Source organism: Bacillus rossius, chromosome 1, assembly GCF_032445375.1.
Source record: "Bacillus rossius redtenbacheri isolate Brsri chromosome 1, Brsri_v3, whole genome shotgun sequence".
Lineage (NCBI taxonomy): Eukaryota > Metazoa > Arthropoda > Insecta > Phasmatodea > Bacillidae > Bacillus > Bacillus rossius.
The window spans coordinates 192,868,454-192,894,450 of NC_086330.1; the positions used below are offsets into that span (position 1 = coordinate 192,868,454).

Below are 25,997 nucleotides of genomic sequence, written 5' to 3' on the forward strand. Positions count from 1 at the left end.
GTTATTATCATTATGTAATGCATTCAATTCTTAAGTAGTTTTAATTATGTGACCAGAATTACCAGGAATCGAAAACTGGAATGACTCGGAATCGAGAATCGAAATTTAGGAATCGGTACTGGTATCGGAATCGATAAAAATGTGTACTCAACCCATCCCTAATAACAAGCTACTGTAGGGCCGCGACGTCTTGGCGTGTCGTTTTGCGGGGAAGCGGGGAAGAGTAAATGAGAGGGGAAGCAGCTGCGCGCGCACATCAGCCGCTATGCGGTTCATAGCAAAAACATCAGGCGCCACGCTCTCAGTCTGAAGTGAACAATGGAGCCCGACGCAGGACGTTCAAGATACAATAAAGTAATGCATAGTGGGGAGCGGGAAATTAGAAGTAGTGTAATCCAGTGTTGTGATGAAGAAGCTGCCAACATATGTCTGCTAGTACCTCTAACAAATGCAACCGAAAGAGCTGCACGATACACAGGTATAAGCCAAAGATCAGTTTCGCGCATCCGAAAACACAACAGAGAGACGCCAAATAAAAAACAAACAACAACATTATAAGTTTTTCAACGCATTCCCCGTAATTTCACCCGCGGTTTGTTTGTTTTGCATTTGGCAATTTTCCAAACTTTCTGCACCGCTTGTTAGAATATTTTTTATCTACAAGTGTAGCCGATATTGCTACACATTATATTGCATTATATTACATGATATTATATTACATTATATACATTATATATTGCATTATATATTTTATGATATATATTAATGTATATTATATTAATACATTATTTATTTACAATTTATATGTTTATATTTACATATTTATCACTCCTTTATTTGACCGTTAAACAGCCTCTCATGTTTAATTATTCATTTCAAGCCAAAAAAAAAAAAAACTGGGAAACGTTTGTTGTCAGTTGATGACTTTGATAGAAGAGTGATCAGAGACACCAGCCACGAATTTTATGCAGTAAAAAAACGACAAGGAAACTACTGCCAGTTTTGTAAGAAAAAATTTGGATGGAGTTAGGGAAATACATCGCTGCGTAAAATACTCAAAGAAATGGGTTTTGTGTGGAGAAGAAGCCAAAATAAGCGAATGCTTCTTCTCGAAAGATCTGACGTTGTTGCTTGGCGATAACGGTAGCTGACTCAGATGAAACTGTGCAGGGAGACTGGGAAGAATATATTTGACATGGATGAATCCTGGGTTGACACTAATTTAACCTTTCAGAAATGTTGGCAAAAGAAAGGTGACGTTGAAGGTGTAGGTAATGGCAACAGGAAATGCAGCGCACAGGCTGATAGTTTTAAGCGTTGGTTCTAGGCAGGGTTTCCTTCCTGGAGCCTCTCTTGTTTATAAAGCAAGCACAACAACAGGAGACTATAAAATACGCGAGGATGGTTTGTTATAAATATGGTTTTCGGACCCCTCGAAATTACTAAAATGGTTCTTTCAGAGTGCTGTTATGGAAAAAATAACAACCCGTGTGCATAAAAGTGGTAAGGTTCTTGAAGTGCGTGAAAGTGTCATGTCGATCGTCTTCACATTTCAGCCAAACCAAATGGAAAAGTAAGCATCAGCGAGGGAGTTACATGCAAGTCTTAATTAATTGTGTTTCCTACAGCAAACCACAATTACAAATTTAGTTCTTAACTTTAAAGAATTGTATAGCTATGTTTAAGTATGTTTAACTAAGCTGCCCAGTCGAGCAAATAGTGCACTACCTTTAAATAATAAATTACCGTAAAGCATTATCGCATCTTTGTATCATTAAGATCTGCACTGTGTTTCACCGTACGTAAGATTGTTCTCGACCAATGTTTTCGGAACGGCATGGAGACTTCCAGGCCGTTGTTATCTGCGGAGCAGACAAGGAGGGACGTGTCGATTACAAGGTCGCTGAGCTCTAGGGAGTCGACCCGCCAAGACGTCGCGGCCCTACTATACCAGCTACACATCACATATTGTTTGTATATTAAGCAATCTCACATAGAACGTTAAATGGATCACGAAATGCAGCGTACTGTATGATCACCAGCTGCAAATGTTTTCAACAGCCTTCTTTTATGCTAATTAAAAAAGCAGCTTTGCTACTAAATAATTTACAAAGAGAAATTTTTGAGAACACTGATACTGCATATAACTACAGTAAAACCTCGTATTTACGTTCTCGTTATTTACGTTTTCCCGCAAATAACGTCATTTTATGTAGGTCCGTTTTATTGTACATTAACTTTCGTGTTGCATTTTCCCTGAAATTACACCGCTACATAACCAAAAAACCCGGAATGTACGTTTCAAAACACGGTAAAAATGTAAATACTCGTCACGTTAGTCATAGATGTGAAAGGTTTGAAGTAGTTCGCCTATTGTCTGTAACCTTTCGTTTTGATGTATCGACAAGTTCTATGGTGTCTCTCCTCTACTAACGTTTTAATCTTTGCTGCCATAGAGAACTTTCGTAGCAGAACCACAAACGGTTTTATTTATGGTGTCATAGAGCACTCTCGTAGCAGAGCATAGTCCGAAGCGCTGAGCTATCGATACTACCGGAAAGCGCTCATACACAGTACGTATATTTAGTAGTGCTGCATTATGTACAGTACATATCTATGATGGCTTTCATTGTTTACATTAGTCAACGTCCGTTTTGGTTAGCACGTGTTTTTTTATCGTTCACAATATTATTTATGGCAAGATTTTGATTGAAGATGGATAGGTATAAAGTTCCACGAAATACTTTATCTATTGAAGATAAAATTAAAATTATTGAGAAGTTTGACAAGCATGTGGGTACCCGAGTGGTTTTGGCCAAGGAACTGAATATTCCTGTTAGTACTTTAAACACAATAATTAAAAATAGGTGTTCTATTGAAGCAAATGCTGCCCAATGCGTTGAATTTATACTATACCTATAAAACAGTACTAGAGCAAATTTAATGTAGGCTTTATGTTGAATTGTTTTTTATATTTAAGAAAATTATATTTTTGCAGTGCCCTAAATGTGTTGTAAACAACTATTGTTTGTCTTGTAGCACCAGTAAATGCTGATACATTTTTTTAAGCTAAAATTTAGCATTAACTGCCAATAAAAGTGCTTTCCCACAATTTACACTTTCCCGCAATTTACACTTTTTCCTTGGGGTTCCCTGAAAAGTGCAAATAAGGGGTTTTACTGTACATGCATTGGCAAATTGGTCATTTGTTGATGCGCCTTGAACATTTACATAATTGCATTGATTAAACACTGTTTAGGGAGCGAGTATTAGGCAGCAAAGTTACCACAAGTAGCATATTAGCTTGGGTGGTAAATATTTCTTGAGTCTGCTGAGATGTATAACTGATTTTTTTGTCGGAACTAAATAATCATGCGGGAGCTGTGCGAAGTTCAGCGGCCGTTTGCGATGGATGATAAATGGATCATGGCCGAAGTCAATCTAGGTGATCAAACTAACATCTTCAGGTTTTAGTAAGGAGCACGGACAGTGACATTCTTTTAGTGGATGTGTTGATATTTTCGTAAAAAGAACTAGATAATGTAAAACAGAGTATAAACACTGGGTTCAGGTTATTAAGTCATTTGTAACTTCTTGAAATTATGGTTTTGTTATTAGTGTTTTGGGCAGCTAGGTCTTTACCTTATTTAAGCTTAAGTAATCTGTTCTGTAATGAAGGTAACGCATATGGTAATATAATCAGGGTATTACCGTATATACCCGAATCTAAGACGACCTCGAATCTAAGACGACCCCCAAACTACAGTCTCATGTTTTCAGGAAAAAAATTTTTATTGTATTAAACACATGCCAACAAATTAGATATTAAATTGAAAATATGAATGTTACAAAGGATTTCAACCACCACTTTTGAAATACTGTTAACAGTTTATGTACAAACAGAAATAAATACCTATATGGCTGGTACTGTAACTGTTGGAAACTGTTAAAGAATTTCATTATGCTGATGCATCTTCTTAATTGTTGTCATAAAAATAATCACAGCAAGGAAGTACTGTATAACCTACATTAATGTTTTTGTACAAGAAACTAGTCTATAAGGTGGGCACCATCTTGTGATATACAACATTTCAAAAACATCGGTCATAACATGTGCAGCCAATAACTACTGCACAACCCGAAAACAATGACCCAAAATAGGTATGTATACCTAAAAATCAGTGTATCTGAATCTAAGGCGACCCCTTTGTTTTAAATTATAAATTATGGTAAAAAATGTAGTCTTAGATTCAGGTATATACGGTATTTATTTTTGGAACTCAGCTGAGGATTATATAAGATAAGCATTAAAGGTAATCTGGTTCGTGAGAATGTAGGTAGAATTGCTGGTGTTGCTGCCTTATGATGGAATTATAATCCAAGTGGTGTTTATATCATTTTTGAGACCAATAAGAATAAATATTGTTATGATTATTAAAACAATAATCGTCGTGGGAAAATTACTGGGTTCGTAAATGGATAGCCCAATTGAAAAATTTTACAATAAAGTTTTATAGATTTCCAATATTTACATCACTATCAAATAATCTTCTAAAAATGCCTATTAATTAATGACCCATAAAAATGTTTATTTCCCAGTCACTCTGTTTTTACACAGCGCACTCCGCCGCCGCCGTTGCACTTCCCTTCGCCAAGGATCTGCTCGACGCTCGCCCAACCCGCGGCACTCTCGCCACCCAACTATCGTCAAGAAACTCACTCGACGAGGAACTCGCTCACCCACGAACTCCCACACACCCGCGGCACTATCGCCCAGACACTCGTCCTAGAACTGAACTCCAAACTGCATGGAGGTCGGCGTCCAGGGCTTATACAGGCCCAGGCGCTCCTTCTAGAAGTCGCGAGCGCGGCTGGGGCCAGTCGCGTCATTCTGTGCCGGCCCGACGCCCGAAATATGGAGACGCGCTGGGGCCCGCGGAACTCCCCAGCTGTAAGGTGTCAGATAACGCCGCAAAGGCAGAGCGTCGCTTTGGGAGCGGAGGGAATGAGGGGGGAAGCGACGACACAAGTAACCTACCAAGCACGTGTGGCACGTCTTACGTTGCGGCAGTCACGTTTGATAATGCAGAGTTTAGTTTTTGTTTCATCATAATTTTCAGGTAGTATGTTCTACCACCTAAAATATGACGTAGCAACCTTGGTTACGTCTTCATCTTAAGAAAAGGGAGTAGCGACAGCATTGCATCTCTTTAAATATTCAAGCCAAAACTTATTTTTAGAATGTATATTTTGGCAGCGCACGCTAGTAATATGATAAGCTCTGGCAGCCAGGAACAGGAGCAATAACCGCATGGGGGCAGCGGGGGAACAACCTTCGCCCGTCTCTTCTCCCCCACCACTTTTCCAACCGTCACGCGACAGATTATGAAACAGTAAAGGCCCGTCTACAACAGTCTGAACCTGTGGCAGTCCATGTCTTTATCCTTAAGTGTAGCACGGAAAACTATGTGTACAAATACGAGGTCCATTGTCTGATTCTACCAATGTCTAAAGTAGTCACTGGAGCACAGTAAATATATAAATAAGTGTTTTTCAATTGTTTTTGTTTGTTTCCATTCATTGTAAATAATGAGTATGCAGCTGTTCTGAGTATTCATTTAAGTTGTGAATGTTGTGGGAGTTCAATAATATTTAGTTATTCAGTAAGGAAAAAGTAAGTGCTGATAAATGAATTCTAATCACAATGCCAAAAATGAATTTGTGCTTTGGCCTTTGAAAAATGGTGCTTGCAAACATACAGCACTAATCAATATATCGTCTTGGTCTTCTTAATTTTAGTTTCCTGTTCCTATCACAGTCTGTTATTTTCTGTTTACTTTTATGAAACAGGAACTAAAAACAGGAAATATCATAAGTGTTCTTCTTCTTCTTCTATGCTACCAAAGGACACAGATTGGGATAAAAAGTTGAAGTTGACCAATGTACTCGGACCAGGGAGATTCAGACTATTGCCCACACAACTCTTGACGTCAGAGGTTCACGTGAAACAATTAGTGACCAGTGTCCATTGGATGTAATTTTGGACACTGCAATTGTAGACAAGCCTTGAACCCCTCACTAACGTAACTGTACTCTTCGGATCAGTTCTCTAGTAGCTGCACAACAGTATGGGAATAAATTGGCAAAAGTGTTCCCAAAAACACTTTTCTTATTGTAAAAAGTCCATGAAGAAGCGAAAAGAAGCTTGTGCTACATGTTAGATCGGAAACATACATTTAGTAAAGAAAAGAGGCAAAAATTACATTAAAATCCTTTTTATAATTTAAATAGTAAAGTTGATACTTGTTTAAGATTATTAAGTATTGAAAAACAGCTTCTATATTAATAACATAACTATTTTGTTACTCAGAAATGTTTTTCACTCCTAAGTCATTAAATGTTAAAACTCAAGAAATAATATGTAAATAATGCAGCCCGTGGATTTTTGTACTCTGTTTAATCCCAAATATTATATAAAAGTATTATAAAAAATATTTCACCAAATATTTAATACTGTGAACACATTTTAACGGGAGATTTGTATTTACTGAAATGAGTTGTCTACAAACACACTTCAATGGTTGGGAAATTAATTATTTTGATTAACATGCACTCTAATGGAAAAAAAAGTTTGATTAGCGCGGTTTTCCTGGAACGAATTAAATGTGTTACTTTGAGGGGAGGTGTATTGTTACTTGTGAATTTGCTCATACACTTAAAAACAAAAATGGCAGATTACATTTTATCATTGTATGTTAGTGTTATGAATGTTAAACTGGACAAAAACAACAAAAACATCTGAAAAGCTTTAAGTTAGTAAAATAAATGATTAAAATTGTAAAAATTAGGTCAAAAAATAGTACAAATTGGCAGCTATGCTTTAAGGACACCATACACAATGAAAAAAAAATAATGTTCATGAAGAAGCATAATTGTTTTCACATGGTTTGTCATACAGACCAGATTCTATTTGATCACCTCGGACTCCATCTATTGCTTCTGGTGTCCTTGGCTCGCTGGAAACACTATCTTTCTTAGGAGTTTCTGGCCTCGAAGGCTTCTCGTACACTTCTGGCATCTTTGGGTTTTCTACAGCCTAAAAACACCATCACAGAGTTCACAGATTGTTTAGTTCCTTTTTTGTGTTGGAAGTTACATGTAAGTCTGTAACAATAACAGTTTTACAGTTAAAATTTTATTTGAATACAAATATAAATATTCTTGAAATTGAATAACATAAGGTGAGATTTTTTTCTGAACCAATTTTTATGATATTTTAAGAAATATATTAAAAAAATAAGCACATATACATGGTTTTATGCAATAACAATAAACAATTCATGTTAATGATAACAAATAATCTTAATTTCTTATAGTATTTTTTATCCACTGATTGCAAACTTTCAACTTCCCAAAAAATTTCTAGATTACAGATTATCCAGTAGTTAAAACCTTAATTTCTCTGATTACTGTGCCTATGCTACATTAAGCTTTGAGTTGTTATTTCAGGACCATTAACACAAGGGGCTTAGTACATTGATTTACACTTTACTTTTTCCCTCTAGGCACTGTTCACCATTACACTTGAAAGCAGTCAGGTGGTGTTCCACCACTTGGTAGCATCAATGGAAAATGGACGACAGCTATTCATAATACAGCCCATTTCAACTGCCACTGTCAGTGTACGTAGACACCACAGAGAGTGACCATCAAGGGCAGCGCTGGGTGACGGTGCCTTTGGAAAGAGGGCGTAATCACTGCAGAAATACAAAGGGAACTGATGTCAGTGTGTGCAGAACGTGCACCTTCACGGAAAACAGTTTACAACTGGGTGGATGGTTGGAAAACAGGCCCAGTTCCAGCCAACATCGCCCAGATAGAAATGGCCATCTCATAAATAGAGGCAGCCCCAGGACGTTTTAGAAAAACCCTGCAGTGCATTATGCATGGCCAGCTTCAGTTGGGAAGCTATCTTAAAACCCATTAAAGCCCACAATTATAAAATAATGTTTTTTGTATGAAAAACCTTGCACACGTAGATCTAACCACGAGGAACACTTAAACAAAGTTGGTTTGCAATAATTTTTTTTTTACCTGTTTTTTGACATGGCAACTTAAGTTGCCACTGGGCTGTAACATAGTCGAAAATGGATAAAGTTTATCATTACAATATAAAATATATGTTTTACTACATATTTAAATTCCAAAATAGTAAATAAAATATTTTTACAAAATTTTTAACGGTTTAAATATATTTATGACTGAATAATTTCTTGAACTATCAAAACATGTATGTACAACATTTTCATATAATTAACAGAATTTATGCAAAGTTTTTTCAGCTTGATTGTTCTGAAATTTACATTGTATGGAATGCTTTGAAACACTGATTAGCATCACATTTCTTGCACTCATAGCTTGTCCTGTTAGTGCAAACCTTGCAGCGCCTGTATTTCGAACAACCTTTTGTGATAATATGATCAATACGGTCGGAGCGGATTTCTTCAAGAACTGATGAAAATGCCAAAGATGGACGAACTCCTGGAGAAACTGCAGGTTTGCCATGTGTTTTCAAGAGGTTAGTTGCACACTGACGATGAAATTCCAGTAATGACAAGTCGTAGCCTAGTCTTCGGTATAGCAACCAGCCCTTAACACAACATACATCTACAGTCCATGCAAAGAATGGCCACCACCACTTTTTTGATCTGATGCCACATCGGTATGTAGAAACAAATTAATAACAAAGGTCCACACCACCCATGTTGGCATTATATTTGGCAATTGGTCCTGGAACTTCAACATTTACAGATTTCTTTTCAGCGCGAGAATAGTGGGATGACTTTTTCTTAGGCTCAACTTCATCACAGTTTGTAAGAACAGTTACAGCATTATTGTCATTCCACCTTACTGCAAGGAGGTCATTACATGATGACACTGCCATGTGTCCTCGTTTGTTTTTTCGGAATGCTTTCTTGTCTGGTAGCTTCATTACAGCTGCGCACCTATTCTCTCTCAGTGTCCCTGTAGCCCCAATGCCATTAGATTTGAGTTTTCTTAGAAGTGCAATAGAGGTGAAAAAGTTGTCAAAGTACACCGTCCGCAGAATAAGATGATGCCTGAGTGACCGTTATGGTAGCCTTGCCTGGGAGGGGCGGAAAGGGGTGTATAGGGGAGGGAGGCCCAGCGTGCATGCGCAGAGAACATATTCCGAGACTTTCACTTAGCATACAACCCTGAATGAAAACATTGACCAGTCCGCTACATGCTATCGTGACGTGTTTCATGTTTATAGCTAAACAGAGAATAGTAAACTGAATACGTATTAAACGTAAGCTATCAACAAGTTCGCAGTAGTGGTTCTTTGTTGTAACGTATAAAATACTAGTTAATTTTTTGTAAAGTGTTCTCTCACGAATTTTTTTACCCTACGTGCTGAATATAAAAAATCTGCCTAAGTTATCTAAAACTAAACAGAAAAGCTTCATTCGCAGGCACGAGAGGTAGTGTTTAATGTGTTACATTTTATGGAAAATGAAGCTCGGAATGGTTTGATGTCATTATCTATTCCTCTTGAACGTGTGCAACTGCGCAAGGTGCAAGCAACAGGAGTTTCTCGTGCTACTATACAACATATAAAGAAAGAAGGTCAACACATTAACGAAGATGGTGAAGGATTATTCGAGACGCCTAACAAGAAAAGAAAAAGTCTTCAAAATACGAACTGGATGGGTTTGATGAAGGAGTAGTTCGTAGGATAATTTATATCTTTTATATCACAGAAAAATGTGCACCAACAGTGCCAAAGCTTAGGGAGAAGTTCAAGATGGAGATAGGGTTTCAAGGTTGCGATAGCACCCTTCGTAAAATTCTGAAAAAGTTAGGCTTTCAGTGGCGTAAAACGAAATCTCACCGCCTCGTTCTTATCGAAAAGCATGATATCAGGCAGAAAAGAATTAACTATGTACAGAGCATTATGCGTTTCAGAAATGAAAACAGGAATATAATCTATGTAGATGAATCGTATGTGTTATCCTCGCATGTGCAACAAAAAAGCTGTGCAGATGAAACATTAAACGGTGTCCTTCGGCCAGTAGCGAAAGGGCAACGCCTTATTATGATACCTGCTGGCGGTAAAGATGGATTCGTGCCAAATGCCCTCGTTATGTGGAAATCACATCAAGCTACTGGTGACTACCACCACCAAATGAACCAGACCAATTATGAGAAGTGGATTAGGAAAAAACTCGTACCAAACATGCCAACAAACGGCGTCGTGGTATTGGATAATGCACCCTATCACAATGTCCGCGTAAACAAACCGCCAACATTTTCGTCAACAAAAGATGATATGAAAAAATGGTTGCGAGAAAACAAAATTTCATTTACTGAAGTCATGCTGAAGCCAACATTGTAAGAAATTATTAAGATAAATAAGCCACGGCACATAGTGTATTCCGTCGACCAGATTCTTGAAAGTTTCCGTCACACGCCGCACCGACTTCCACCCTACTATCCCAACTTGAATCCCATTGAAGGTACATGGGGTAAAGTTAAGGGTATTGTTGCATCAAAAAATGTGTCCTTCAAAATATATGATGAAAATAGACTTTCCGAAGAACAATTTGAGAGCATGGGAAAAGAAGATTGGGTTCAATTTTGTAATCATGTTGAAAAATTAGAGCAGGATTATTACAGCCGGGATGTTCGTTTTGACATTGAAATCGACAAAATAATTATTACACTTGGCGGTGTAGACAGTAGCAGTGAAGATTCAAACTCTACCGAAGATGAAATGGAAGGAATTGGAATTCTTGAGGAGAGCGAGTAAATTGGTGACTTTATTATTATTAATCAATAATATACTGTAAGTTAACGTTTTTTGGTTGTGTAGACAACCCTTTTTTTTTTCAATCGAAGAACTTGGAATATCTCAGTTTTTTTTAAAGTGGTTTTATTAATCTATAATATAGACTCAATGTTTTTGGTTTGTGTATACTACACCAGCTCGCTCCCCTTCCCCCTACAAGCTTTCTGAACGTTCGTGACGTCACCCAAGCATCAAGTTATCCTGCGGGCAGTGTACAGCCTGATTCCCTTTTTGAGTTTCAAATGATCTACAAGACCCATGACAACATCGTTACCTTGCCCATAACCTGTGGTCGGAAATCGAGAAGATGTACCGCAGTATGGTTCAACGTGGAAAATATAGCCAGAGGGATCAGCAGCTACCCACAGCATGAAACCAAATCTAATAGGCTTTCCTCGAATAAATTGTTTAGCACTGTGACGTCCAAAATATGGAATCATACTCTCATCTATGCTAACTGAATCACCGACAGAAATTTGTTTGAAGACAGAATTCAAATGATCAAACAATGGACGCACCTTGTACATTCCGTCTGTACCATCCATTTTTGAATTATCTGCAATGTGTAAATATCGCAAAAGTTCATCGAAGCGATTACAGCGCATAGCTTCTGCAACAATAGACACATAAACATCTGGTTGTGTCTGCCAGCACATCCTTTTATGATAAAGGGAATGGTAACCAGATAGTAGCATTATACCTAAAACTGTAAGTATTTCGTTCAAGGAAACATTTAGGTTATGTTTGAGATGCTGACCTGCATACCGATTTGTTTCTTCAGGACAAAAGCGAAGCTGTGAGGACGTTTGCAGAGAAAGATCTTTTGCAATCCTAAGTTCAAGATCCAGCAGACTTAATGTCTGAGCTTGCGATCAATGCAATGGAAGCATAAGAAATAAAAAACAGCACCTCGAGCTGGATAGCGTATGGCTAGTGTACTGTAACACGAAGGGCATCATCCTCATTGACCGGAATTAGGGGGCCACAATTAACACAGTAGCACATGTGGCGCCCCTTAGACACTTGCGTCGTGCAATTCAAAACAAGCTTCCAGAAGAAAGGACGAAAGGTGTGTGCCATCTTAGTTTCAACAATTTTTAGGCCATCATTTCTTTGCTTAATTTTTGTCTTCATTAAGGCATAGTATATTTAAATAGAATTACAAAAGATCCTATGTGATCTCTGCTTTAACAAAGGAGACATTTCAAATAATACCAAAACCTACTGTAAGTCACAAACATAGTTCAAACATAGTGGTATTGTTTCTTGCCGGATGTAATGTTACAAGTTCTGGCCGTTCGTATGTTAAAGGCCAATAACAATATATGTTAAAACTGTAGACTATAAAGAACAAATTACCTGTGAATTGTAAAAAAAATATATAAAAGAGTGCCAAATATGCTGAAACAAAAAATTAGCTTTATTGCCAGGATTTTGACGCCAGCAACGGTTGGCCTACCTATTCCAAGGTTTTGATGTTAGCTTGAAAGTAGTTAAAAAATTTAGTTTAAGGTTAATGTAAAGAGTAAACCCCCTGTTTCTGAGTTCTTGAATTGTTTTAATAACAAAATAATGACCCAGTTAACTCATTCATATTTAGTGTAGCATTAAGATTTTTTTGTTTTTAAGAACCAATCCCAGAGCCAAAGTTGTTGATGTAAAACAGAACTGGAACTGAACCGACAAATAAAAACCAGAACAGCACACCCCTACTTTATACTTACTTGTGAAAGTATAGTTACTTTTTACAAGCTAGTTATTTATGCACACATTAAACTACACAAAGCAATTTTAAAATTAATTGTTTTTACAAAACTTATTCAAGGGTAGCACTAAATTTTTTAAACAAACAATTGGCATAACATCAGCAAACAATAAAAAAATTAATATGGCAGTTACTTCGGTCTTACCATTTTCATTTTATGTTTCTTTGACACAGCAATAGGAAAATATGATAATGTACATATAACAGTTCCATTCAACCAGACACAATGCAATTTACAAAGGAAATTGCAAGCAACTACTTTAGTCATCTTACTCAATGATTGTTACAAATAGGCTGCAGTTGCATTATATATTGCAGAGAAGGGTAAGAATGTAGTAAAGTATATATACCTGTTAAATTGTTTGATTTATTTTATTTGCTGTACATACATAAAGTGTGAGAGAGACAGCAACATTCTTTGTACAAAATTTAATAATGATTCATGTTTATTACATGTTATATACTTATACATTTAACAGAAAATAAATCCTGCCATAGTCAAATTTAAAATATTTCAATTTTTTATTTTTGAAATGCATAGTAATAGGCAGAGGTGATAATATGTAGACATCATGGAAGAAGGGGGGGGGGGGGGGGGGGGAATTAAAGGGTGGACCTAAACAATTGTGTTTATCTTTCCTGTTCCACTGTTACCCTCTTGGTGAAGACCTTCCAGGGGGGAAGCGGAGGGAGGTGATGGGGAGGGGAGGGGAGGGGGGGGGGCTGAGAGTTACGCCCATGGTCACAGGCAATAATAGTAATGTTTTCACCTTTCAATGGAAAAGATGAATTAGTTAATCTTGCTATACATTACATATACAGTCAAACCTCTATCTATCGTTTTTCAGGGGACCAACAAAAAAATTCAGTAGATGCGGACATTCAATAGATGTGGACTTCACTCTAAGAATTTTTAAAAAATTATATTTCAACCCAAAATTAGTGTCAGAAATATATCAGTTACTTGTCATTAAAGTTAAATCAGTTGAAAAATAAATAAAAATGGAAGTATTTTACTTAATTCAATTTACACTTGCAAAAAAAAAAACATACGCACAATAAATCTACATGGAAATTAAAGACTTTTTCAATATGTATCCTGAAGTCTGAAATAAGTTTACTCATGTCATCAAATGTAGAGCTGTACTGAAGAAGCCGATTTTACCAATATTTAGTTGAATTGGCATTTCTGTCGACTTCCGATACGTTTGTTAATTTTCGGCCGAAATTACTGAAAAACGAGAGATACTGCCATAACCTAAAAATCCACGAGTACCCTTTTCACTTTTCGTAGTAGTACTGCATTCTTTCAGATCGCATTATTTCTTCGCAACATGTGCCAAACGTACATAAAAAATTTAACATCCTTTTTTTTCAATAATGTTCTTTAATTTTAATAAGTCATAAATAAATACATTACCATCACGGTAAATATACATCTCGGTTGTTACGGTAACTGTAGTGCAAATGTGGTAGCTATCGTGCTTCTGTAGTAATTATGGTATTGACAAAGAATCTTTAGTTCTTTTTATGGTAATTATCTTAGGATAACAATTGGGTTTGTACTGTAGTTATGGTACATCATCCATATTTCTTCGTAAGCTGTTGTTCATTTGTCTTTTCATATTTACGTGCTCCATTACTTGGCTGCAGATTTAAGGTGATTTTTACTACTGTATACTATCGTTACTGTTTTTATGACGGTTTCTTTCTAAGAAATGGTTATTTCTGCAAAATCTTTATGGTTAAACAATCATCTATTATAATTTATAGTGACGGGACCACATATTTTGTACGATCAATGCGGACAAAACGGTAATTCGAACATCGGTACAAGCGGACTTTTTTAACCTTAGTTGTATGGCAATTTTGCCGGGACCGTAGAAAGTATACGATAAACACGGACAATCGATACATGCGAGTTCGATAGATAGAGGTTTGACTGTATATGTTTTATTACAATTTTGTTTTTTTTATTTGCAGCAGTCGCAATTAGTTAACAGGCTAAGAGTTTCTCACAAGTTCTTATGCAGTCTGCAGTATGCAGGATGTGTTCATAAACAACTACTCAAGAACTCAAAGTTGTATTAATAGAATTTTTTTATGTAGCACAATATTTTAGTGACTTCTCACTTGCATAAAGACTTAAATCTTAGTCTTTGACTTTCATTTCAAATTGATAGGAAGAAAAAGTGCGGGAGGGGGGGGGGGTAGGGGGAGAGGGTGAAGGGAAGAGGTCTTCACTCTTCACACCTCTCTATGATAAGCACAATACTATATTATTAGTTTTTATAATTGAAAATTTTAAACATTCGCACAGGATAGTTACACAAGTATAATAATTTGATACTACCACTGAGAGTGAGTGAGTCATGTGGGTTTTTAGTTGTGCATTTTATAATGATTTTACAAAGTAGCTTAGTCATTGAGTAAATTTCTGTGACTTTGAGTATTTATTTTAATATTTTTCAACTACATCTCGGACTCGCATACCACGAACAATTGGTTCCGAGAAATACTCGCGCTAAGTGAATTCGCGTTACGCGAGTTCGGCTATCCCCGTTAATAACAATGTTATTTTACATGGTACGGTTTAGTGAACGCACAAAAAATCCTTTTAAGTACGAGGGGAAGGTAATAAAACTTTCACACGTAGTGGTAGAGAGCATCAGTCGTATTAACTTTGAGGAAAAAACATCTAAGAACAATAATGAAACATGGCACAACTGTTTGGGTGCACACACACCAACTTACCTTTGAGTTTTCCCCTAAATTCTTACGTGTGTCTGTTTAAAAACAAACCCTAAAACAAAAAAATGAACTCGTAAACACACATGACATAAGTTGCAGATCGCTTTACATAAATGGAATGATTAACGAAGATTGTCCGGAGAAAAAGCGGATGTTGATGTAGTCGCTTCTTCCTCCACGAGTGAAAATGTAAACAAGCTGTCTTTGTGTTCGTGTACAGCAGAGGGTGAATCAACTTCCTGTCCTGAAGTGGGAGGGGTACCTGGCGTGTCACAACCTTCATCTTCTCTTTCCCAAGCCGGCGCCGTCGCCTCCTTCACAGGGTCTGCTCTTTTGGAAGTCAATGCAGGCGCAAAAAAACTTTCTAGCCGTGATTGTGTTTTACTTTTTTTTTGTGTTCGTACAAGTCTTTGTACACCTGACATACCTTATCGATTTCTTTTTTTGAAGTTGTCACTTCTTTCTTCGTTAGGATTAGGGATGGGCAGGTCGAATCCAGGATTCGTCGAATCTGCGAGGATTCAAGTAACTAATTGGCGAAAACCACACACATTAGTAAACATTCAGCCAAGAACAAGAGAAATATGTCCGTAGATGTAACCGTATTTACCCTAATATAATGCGATGATTTTTATCAAAATATCCAAAACTGAAAGTGGGGATCGCAGTATAACCGCAAACCTACATTTTTGTCGCTCGAAGAATGTTTTAAAATGACGCGGCGCGGCGAGACAACTGTGTCAAGGTCAGGGCCGGCGCCAGCAATGCGGGAAAAACGTGAAGTATGTGTTTTAAGGGATGATAGCTGCACATTTTATAATCAAACCATGCATCAAAAACACATTTCATTCAAATTAAAACAGAAAAACGGAACTCGGATGAAAGACGGAATTATGGCATAACTATCTTCGTAGTACACACTAACGAAAAAATAGGTAGTTTATTCAGTACTTGATAGAGCGCGCGCGGGGCATTCAATCATCGGCAATTTATTGATAGCCCACTACGTGCACGCACTCTATATGGGAATCAACGTAACCAAACGTGAATGATGCTAAGATGCAACGACATAATTCAACATGTTTGCAAATATCTTTAAAAAAATTTCCACATTAAATCAGTAAGTGGTAGTATTCAAACTAATAATAAATTTCAACCTGTAAAATACATAAAACGTTTGATATGGGAAAATAACTTTATTGACATCCTGGAGAAAAATATTGTATATCTTAATAAGAAAAATGGCAGGACCAAAACCTTTTCCCGTGTTTGCGATATGATCTGTGGTGGTGACTGTTAATTGTCGCGATTTGGGGTTATTTTACAAGGGGAAAAAACCTAAATAGCGGAATTGATCGTTACATATTTTACCTATAGTAGGCCTACTAAGTGTACATCAGGCATGTTCCATTAAGCAGCCACAGTCTCTGAGCACAAGATGCCATTTTGTAGCTTATTGTGCACGAACATTTGGAACACGCCCTACGAAATGCAGATGTTGGTAGTAGTGCAGGGTAATGATTTGTTTTACTTGTTTTTCAGCCCGTTGTTTGTAATCTGAAGTGAATTTCAATAATGTCAGACGTTTGGAGCTATTTTGATTTAGATCCCGACTCATCAACAAAAGCAATCTGCGTGTTTTGTAGGTGTAAAATTTCGCATGGCGGAAAATCAAGTACGACACGTGCTTTACACAAACATTTCAAAATGGATGGTGCGAAAATTGCTGTTGCAAAAAAAATAAAATCTGAAAAACAAACTTTATCGGACATCGATGACGTCGACTTAACACAGCCAGGAACATCCACGACACAGATCGTCCCCAGCAGCAGACAACAAACGCTAAAGGAAATGATGAAGAAAAAAGCGAAGTTTCCTCCAGGTGACCAAAGGAGCAAGATAATAACAAGATTGATTGCAGGCATGATCTGTGTGGACAACCAGCCAATTTCCATTGTGGAAGACAGGGGTTTTAGAAAACTTGTGAGACATTTGGAACCACGGTACACAATTCCTGGTCGGAAACACTTGGCAAACAATGTTATACCAGAAATGTACAACGAAACTGTTGAAAAGGTAAGAAATCTTCTTCACAGAGCAGAGTACATTTCTCTGACTATGGACATGTGGACTTCTACTGCGAATGACGATTTTAGGCATCACTGCACATTTCATTAATGATGATTATGTACTACATCACATTTGCCTAGAAGTAAAGCCTTTCCTAGAGATATCTCACACAGCTCATAACATCATTAAGTTCATCAAGGACACTTTAGAATGGTGGCAAATCAGTGCGAAATATTTTGTGTTCTTAGGGACAATGCTAAGAACATAACCGCAGCTCTGAACGAATCCTCTTTCCAGCACATACCATGTCTGGCGCACACATTTCAACTGGTAATCAAGGATGCAATTTTTGATTCCAAAATACTTTCAGGTTTGTTTTCTACTTGCCGTCGCTTGGTTGGTCACTTCAAACACTTGGCATCTGCATGTTAAGTTTTGAAGGAAGCACAGATCACAGTTGGCTCAAGCCTGCACCGGCTAATTCAGGATGAGCCAACAAGGTGGAATTCTGCACTACATATGGCAAAAAGACTTCTAGAGCAGAAGCAGGCAATTGCGTTGGCAGTGACGAATCTAACTGTTCCAGAAACATTAACTTCAAGTCAGTGGGACTTACTAAAAAATGTGGTGTACATTTTAGAAATGTTCAACCAAGCTACATTGGTGGTTTCTACTGAAACAGTTACAATTTCTGAAATCATCCCAATTGTTAACAGCATTCTGAAGCAGTTAGAAAACCTGAAATTACCTGCCCTTGGTGGTGTCAGGAATGATTTGATTGCATCAGTAAAAAAAAGATACCACAGTCTTGAAACTTGTGAGGTAAGATTCTGTACAATTTATTCCAATTTTTACTAGCTTAATTTTCACACCATTTTAGGGGCTTTGTTGGCACTTACATTTCTCATTTAACCTTTTGCCTAGTTTTAAAAAGCAATCATAAGAATTACATAAAAATTTTGGGCTGGCTTTCTGTTATAATTTTTCAATGTTGAACTTGTATAGGTAATATTTTTGGTGTAACAGCTTGCTTAATAAATGGGGCTGTTGTTTTTAGCTGTATGCTACTGCCGTCATTCTGGACCAAAGAATTAAGGGAAAAGCATTTACTGACATACAAAACTTTGAAGAAGCCAAACGTGCACTAATAAACACAATGCAACAGCTCGGTGTCACAGCTCCTGCCCATGAAGTTCAGGAGGATCCAGAGGTATGAAGATAATTTAAACTTTTATATTGTAAGGGGTTTTATATTGTCACGTCACAACTTATTATATTTTGCATGAACTTTTTTTGTCTTTTAGGAGCCGGAAATCATACCCCCACTACATGGAATGTGGACATATTACTCACGATTGATTCTGGAAAAACAACAAACACAACTACAGAAACTGTAACAGCTGAAGATGAACTAAACATGTATTTGCAGGAAGGGCCAATAAAACCAGATGAAGATATACTCACATACTGGAAGTCACGCAAAACTTTGTTCCCAAGATTGGCAAAGCTGTCAAAAAAATACCATTGTTGTCCACCTGCCTCAGTTTTTGCTGAAAGATTGTTTAGTTCAGCCAGTGCCGTGCACAGCCTTAAAAAGTGGGGGGTGGGGTTATAAAATTTCGCCCCCCCCCCCCCAACCCCGTCATTATTAGGCGATTGAAGAAAAAAAATCAATAATAAACAAAAAGTTTTATTTTTAATATCAATACCTCAGTAATTTGACCATGTTGTTTGGTGTAAATTTTAAACATACACGTGTTGACAATTTTCCAATTTCTCCAATTGGAAAAGTAAATTTTAAATATATTTTACAACGTTTAACCCTTTCTCAATAGTGCTAATAGTCCCAAAAGCAGAAATAGTATACTTTTAGCATATAATAATATTCTTCAAGAAAATAAATTTATTTTAAACAAATCCAACTTAACATTCTTCACTGTACTTATTTTTAAATCTTACAATGAAAATATTTTATGTATCATACCACAAAATAAGATATAAATAAAAAATTCTTTTTGCAGAAGAACTGTATACATAAACTGAGAAATTTTTCAGTGCAGGCGACGTGCCTTAATAGCGGCAAATTGCTCTATAACTGTATCAGAAGATAGGTTGCGAGCATTGTCACTTTCTATTGAGAGTATTGCCAGTCCAGATAACCTTTCTTGAGCAGTGGTGGATCGCAAGTAGTTTTTGATGAGTTTCAGCTTGCTGAAACTTCTTTCGCATGAGGCTATTGAAACTGGAATAGTCAATAACAATTTATATGCCGTAAAGGATTCTGTGAAAGCTTCCTGCAAGTCATTGTTTACAATTATTTGAATTACATCTTTGGGTTTAGATTTTGGTGGAAGTTTGTCAGCCAGGATGTTTCTTAAAGAAAGAAGCTCGGAATAGAGGCCACTGTCCAAGTCCCGCTCGTAATGTCTCGTCAGCTGTTCACAGGATTTCTGTAAATCATTGCTACTTAGTTTCATGAGTCGGCAGGGATACATGAATGAAAACATGTTTGCTACGTCTATAAGGCCTTCAAAACTTTCGGAAAGGCTTGCAATTTTCCTGTCCAACATTCTGTTGTAGATATTAACTTCGAAAGCTTTATTCTTGTCTGTAATTGGCTCATATTTAGTTAACTCATCCGAAAATGATACCTTTCTTCTTTGTCGTTTTTCAGAGAGTTGTACGGATACTCCCAATTTACTTGCAAGTTGTATGGCTTCATCCATGAAACTGCTGAACTCATTTGCTCTCATATTCTGTATATTCTTGGTCGAAGACTGGAGAAGATCAGCTGCAGTCAAAATATCACAATCTGCCTTTTGCAAGTATTTGCTTGTTATATTCAGCAACGTTACGATGTTATCCTATATAACAAGCATCACAATGAAATCAAATTTTGATATATGACTCAAAAGACCATCACAGTCACATTTATCACTGACATCTTTACTTTCTGACTTGATGCACTTGAGAACATCAAAGATTTTTGGCAGGGCTTTTCGGAGATTGCGAATTGGAGCAAGTCGGCCTTCCCAACGTGTGTGGTGCAGACTTGCTTAACTATGACTGACCTTTTTGGCAGGCTATTGTCTTGTTGATTTTCAGGTATTTCATCATTTGTGTTTTGCAGTATATCTTCAGTTGGGTCACATTCATGAATTCTTTCAGAAGCCATAGCTGAGTCTGAAGCTTTTATGAGCATTTCCCACCGACGGTTACTTGAAGAGAAGAATGTGTAAAACTTCTGTACTACTCCAAAGAAAGTTACTATCTCGGGATCAACTTTAGCCGAATCTGCTATGACGAGATTAAGAGTGTGGGGTGCACAGTGAACATAAACAGCCAACGGATTTTGTTCTTTGATACGTGTTTGTACTCCAGAAGAATAGCCCTTCATTACTGATGCACCATCATAGCTTTGCCCTCTACAGTTAGCAATATCCAGTCCCAGATTTTCCAAGAAAGAGAGCATTTTAACCACGAAGTCAGTGGCTCTTGCTTCATCTCCTGGTATACAGATGAATCCAAGAAATGACTCGGTGACTTTAACTTGGTCATCAATTTGGACATAACGAATTATGAAGGATAACTGATCAGTGTGGGAAGTGTCAGTGGTTGTATCTACCATAACAGAGTAATATATTGCATTTTTGATAGCGTCAATGATGGCCTATTGAACTTGTTTGCCAAGAACAATTAACTCATTCTAAATTCTGTTGCTGAGATACTTTACTCCTTCCTTCTTGTTTATGTGGTTATGTAAAACCGGATCATATTTAGCTAGCAAGTACACTAGAGCCAAGAAATTCCCACTGTGTCTATGGCCAATTTGTTCAACTGACCCACGAAATGCCATATTCTGTGCATAAAGAAGCAGAATTACATCAATGATTCGTTTTAAAATATCATTCCAATTAGCAACCTCGTGTTCATATTGTTGCTGTAGATCGCGATCAATTAAGGCATTGCTACTGACCATTTTCAAAGAAATCAGAGCATTTCTATGCAAATATGATTTTTCATGTTTTGCCACCTTGCCATGTATCTTACGCCAGTTACAAACACCTACTCTGCTAAATGCTGGATCGTAGTTAGGATCACTAGTTTTGGAGAACAGCCAGCAACAGAAACAATAAAGTCTGTCATGTTTCACTGAGTAATGGATCCAGCCAGTTTTTGAATGCCTTTGTTGGTAAATAGCAGGGGTAAAATGGCCTCCATACTTATTTTTGGGAAACTGGCATTGGTCCTTTGTTGGCTGACAAGGCCCTACTTTGAGTAGAAATTTCTTGGTCTCAAAATTAAGTTCACTGCCAGATCTGCCACCATAATATATTGGATCACTTGGCCACTTTTGACTGAGCAGATTTTCAAGTTCTGTGTCGTTGCCTATCTCATTAGTTTGGTTCGGTAGAAATTCTATTAGTACTTTTGGAGATGAATCCAAATTCTTCAGAGAGGTCAACGGAGTGTCATCTTGAACTGCACAATTCCTTTATGAGTTATCTAGATTTTTTTCAGGGTAAGTTGTTTCCCTGAAATAAAATCAAATTGATAAAAATTGAACAATTAACAATGAACATGTTTCGTCTAAACAAAAATCCTGAAACAATACTTACACAGAAATGAGCCCAGATTTCCCAGTAATTGAACTGCTTGCTAGTTCTGGTATTGTAGATACTATTACTGCTTCAGAAAAACCTTTGGAACTCTTCAATGTTTTTATTTGTGGGAAGTCTGTTAAAGTTTGAGCTGGATCAAAATCCATCACAGAGTTCAAAGGAGTATAATCTTGAACTGCGCAATTCTTTAATGAGTTATCAAAAAAATTTTCAAGGTAAGTTGATTCCCTGAAATAAATTCAAATTGATAAAAATTGAACAATTAACAATGAACATGTTTCGTATAAACAAAAATCCTGAAACAATAATCACACAGAAATGAGCCCAGATTGCCCAGTATTTGAACTGCTTGTTTGTTTCGGTATTGAAGTTGGAGATATTTCTTCAGATAAATTCTCAGAACTTCTTACATGACTTTGTAACAACTTTTCACTTAAAATTGAACCTGAAGTTTCCACAGATGTAGATGGAGCAGGGTCTGAGCATGGATTTAAAAAATTTAGCAAAGAAGCTCGTGTATTTTATCTTCTTCGTCGTGCAGTCGCTTTTGCAACTTTCGCTGAGCTCCAGAAAGTTTAGCATATTTCCGCTTTGCAAGAGGGTGTGAGTCCATATCTGTAAAATTAGGTAATTTACTATACTGACGCAATCACTGTGTAACACATAGGCTACATATACATACTTTCCGAGCCAATAAAAATAAGTTACTTTCTAAAATGTTTAGGCAACATAGATTTTTTAATATAAAAATATAAGCTCATCACTTTTTATTTTAATATCAAATTGTATAATCATGATTGTTTGATTGAGATATTGAGATGGGTCAGGTGTATGTTGTGATTTATTTACTATTGAATTTTATAATTGAGCCACGAATACTTCAACGCTGATGGCCTAAGCTTTTATTTTTTGGTACGTTGATTTCGCATTTACATAATATTATGTACCTATCTCAAAAAAGTATTTTTGCGAATTAGTAGCCAACGTTTTTTAATGTTTCATGTAATCTCGATGCCATTAAGAAAATATTGTTCAATTTTAATGCATCTGTTTTTAAGATATAAAAATCAGCACTCGAACAATTAATTATAATACAAGTAACTAACTAGAGCTGTACCGATTCACAAATTTTTGCCGATACGCCGATATGCCGATACACACATACAGATGTTGCCGATACGTCTATTCCAAACCGATACAAGGGAAAACAATTTTTTCCCGCCACATGATCGTACAGCACCACAAATTACACGTGCTTTACTTTAATTATCTTGCATAATTTCATACAGTTTTTTATTTTAAATTTTGTTTGGACGTATTTGTGGTAACTTAAGTTAGTGCATTGCCATCCTAATTTTGTTTACATTAACCTTTGGCCTACTACAAACCAAAATTAGGTGTAACTACTGTGCAAGCACCATACTCTAATTTTGTAGAATAAGCAGTTTCTTAAAATACTTTTAAATATCCTCTCTCACATAAATAATATTCAAACCATGTATAACTGAGAAGCAATAATAAGAAACATCTGTCTATTTAACTGTCCAAAACAATAATGGTGCACGTAAATGTGAAGACAAATGAATAGCAACTTACGAAGAATTATTGAATATTTACCATAACTACAGCACAAAACCCAATATTTACCTTAAGATAATTATCTTAAAAAGAACAAGATTCTGTGAAAATACCGTAATTACTGCAGAAGCATGATAAGCTACCACATTTGCACTATAGTTACCGTGACACAGTTTTACAAAACTAATTAATTATCAAATTTATTATGAAAAGAAATAAAAAAGATAGCCGTATGTACATACCTCCTCGATATTTCGCCTCCTGTAGAAAATTTCGCCCCCTCTGGCGATTTGTGTGGGGGGAGAAAACACCCCCCAACCCCCCCACTAAGCACGGCACTGAGTTCAGCTGGCATTATAGTGGACCAAAAACGAAGCAGGCTGGACCCTGAGAGACTCAAAATGCTTGTGTTTTTAAACAAAAACTTGGACATATGAAACAGCATTTTCGTACATTGCATATTTTGTGATCTTGGTTGCTGATTCTACTTATTTTAAAAAGGGTCTTTCATGTGTGTAGAGGATATGTAATTTTTATTTTGTAAAGAACTACTACAATCTACAACAGCTTTGTTTTTGATGTCTTTTCAGTTTATTATTATGGTTTTTAAATTAGGCTTCTGTGCTCTTAAATGTAACTATCTTAAGTACCTGACGTTCACATTACTTAAATTAACTCATGAGTAGTGTTAAAGAAGGTATTTTTTTTAAATTTTTTTTAGGTCATATTAACTAGCATCGCATGCCCATATTTCATCAAGTAAGTTCTTTGTATTTGTTTTATGCCTTTTTTAATTGAATAACCTCAGTGTTTTAGGTTCATTTGTACTAGAAAACAACAATTTGAATCAAAATTTTTTTTTTTAATAATTTTTCAATAATTTTTTTTTAATGGATTTGGATTCAATATTCGACAAATCCTTAAAGGATTTGACTAAGTATTCCGATTCGGCCAAAAATAGGATCTGACCCATCCATAGTTAGGATAATTCTCCTATACAATCATACAAGCTTCGTTTATTTTGCAAAATATGTTAATGGTCCGTACCGTGGATTCACTTAGGCCTAATGCGCGACCAATTGCACTGTTGCCTTCATGGTTTTTAGAACGCCGTACAACTTCCAACTTCGTTTCTAAAGAAATAGTTTTTCTTTTTGCTACCACTTTATCAGACTGTACTTCTTTTGCACGTTTCATAATTATTATATATGTACTGCGAACTGTACCATCCACAACAACAAAATGACTAGCTATTTAAAAGTGTAGAACAAAACAAAGCTTGACGATAACTAGTGTATCTACAGTCGCCTGGGAAGCGCTTTGAGTCATGAAAACGACACACACACACACAAACACACACGTGGCGGGCGGGTAAGATAACACGATAGCTGAGACGGCTTTTTCCTGCGATAGTTGACGCGCCGAGCTCGGCTAGACAATGCCCTAGCGGCATTCACACAATGTATCCAAAGATGCGGCGACACCCCGCGGCAGTAAATTTATACCAAAAAATTAATTCTCACCTCCGTTATTCAGGTTTTTATTTCGCAATATCTGAAACCATTCCACAAAAATTGTTTTCGCGTTATGCACATTTGCGTTAATTGAACTCGTGCTATGCGAGTCGGAGGTGTAATGCCTAATGAAGGAAGTAATATCACCGTCATACAAACAAAGCAAAATTTGTGAATGATAGTTATTCTTTCAATATTTTAATGTTTATTCTCAATATTTCATTTTTCCTTGCTAAATCACATCAATGTTTGCAACTACCAATAAATACTACAGCTATAAAATAGCCTAAAATATTGTATGGACACGAACGTGTAATGTCAACTGTGATTGGTCTCTTTCCGTTAAAAATAATCCTTAGCAGTTATTTTAAAAAAAAAAAAAAAAAATGTTTTTATTTAAAAACCAGAGTCATTGCTGGAAGGAATCAACATCAGAATGGTTGAATCAGAATGTCAGTATGATTTGTGAAGTGCTCTAAGTTAGTCAAGTTACTGAGAAGATCTAGATTGGAAATTTATTAGAAGATATACAGATTATCATTTAAATCCATGCATGATTTTTAACCGAGAATCAATACTATGAATTTAAGAAAATAGAATTGATTTTAAATATTAGAGAATTCAAGTGAATAGTTTCATCGTGTCAATAATTGAAAATCTGTTACATAGATAAATCAAAGTATAAATTTTACAGGCTTCACAATTGTGATAGTTCTGGAGACTTTAACAAACTCGTCTCAAAATTATAACAAGAACTGATTTAAAATGGGGATTTGATAGAGAATCACCAAACAAATGAAGGAAAACATCACTATCAGAGGTTCACT

The 25,997-nt window shown here is 36.5% G+C and overlaps 1 protein-coding gene across 7 annotated transcripts in view; it reads right to left on the bottom strand.

Annotated features, from left to right (window-relative positions):
* The window catches only part of LOC134527188 (uncharacterized), a 412,406-nt gene that overhangs the window by 182,708 nt on the left and 203,701 nt on the right, over positions 1–25,997 (bottom strand). For 5 of the 7 annotated variants that reach the window (XM_063359634.1, XM_063359635.1, XM_063359631.1 and 2 more), the window contains one exon: positions 6,961–7,096. In XM_063359634.1, coding sequence (XP_063215704.1) covers positions 6,961–7,096 — 136 coding nt within the window. The remainder of the gene's footprint in view (positions 1–6,960; positions 7,097–25,997) is intronic. The other 2 variants (XM_063359633.1, XM_063359632.1) reach the window with 1 other exon arrangement.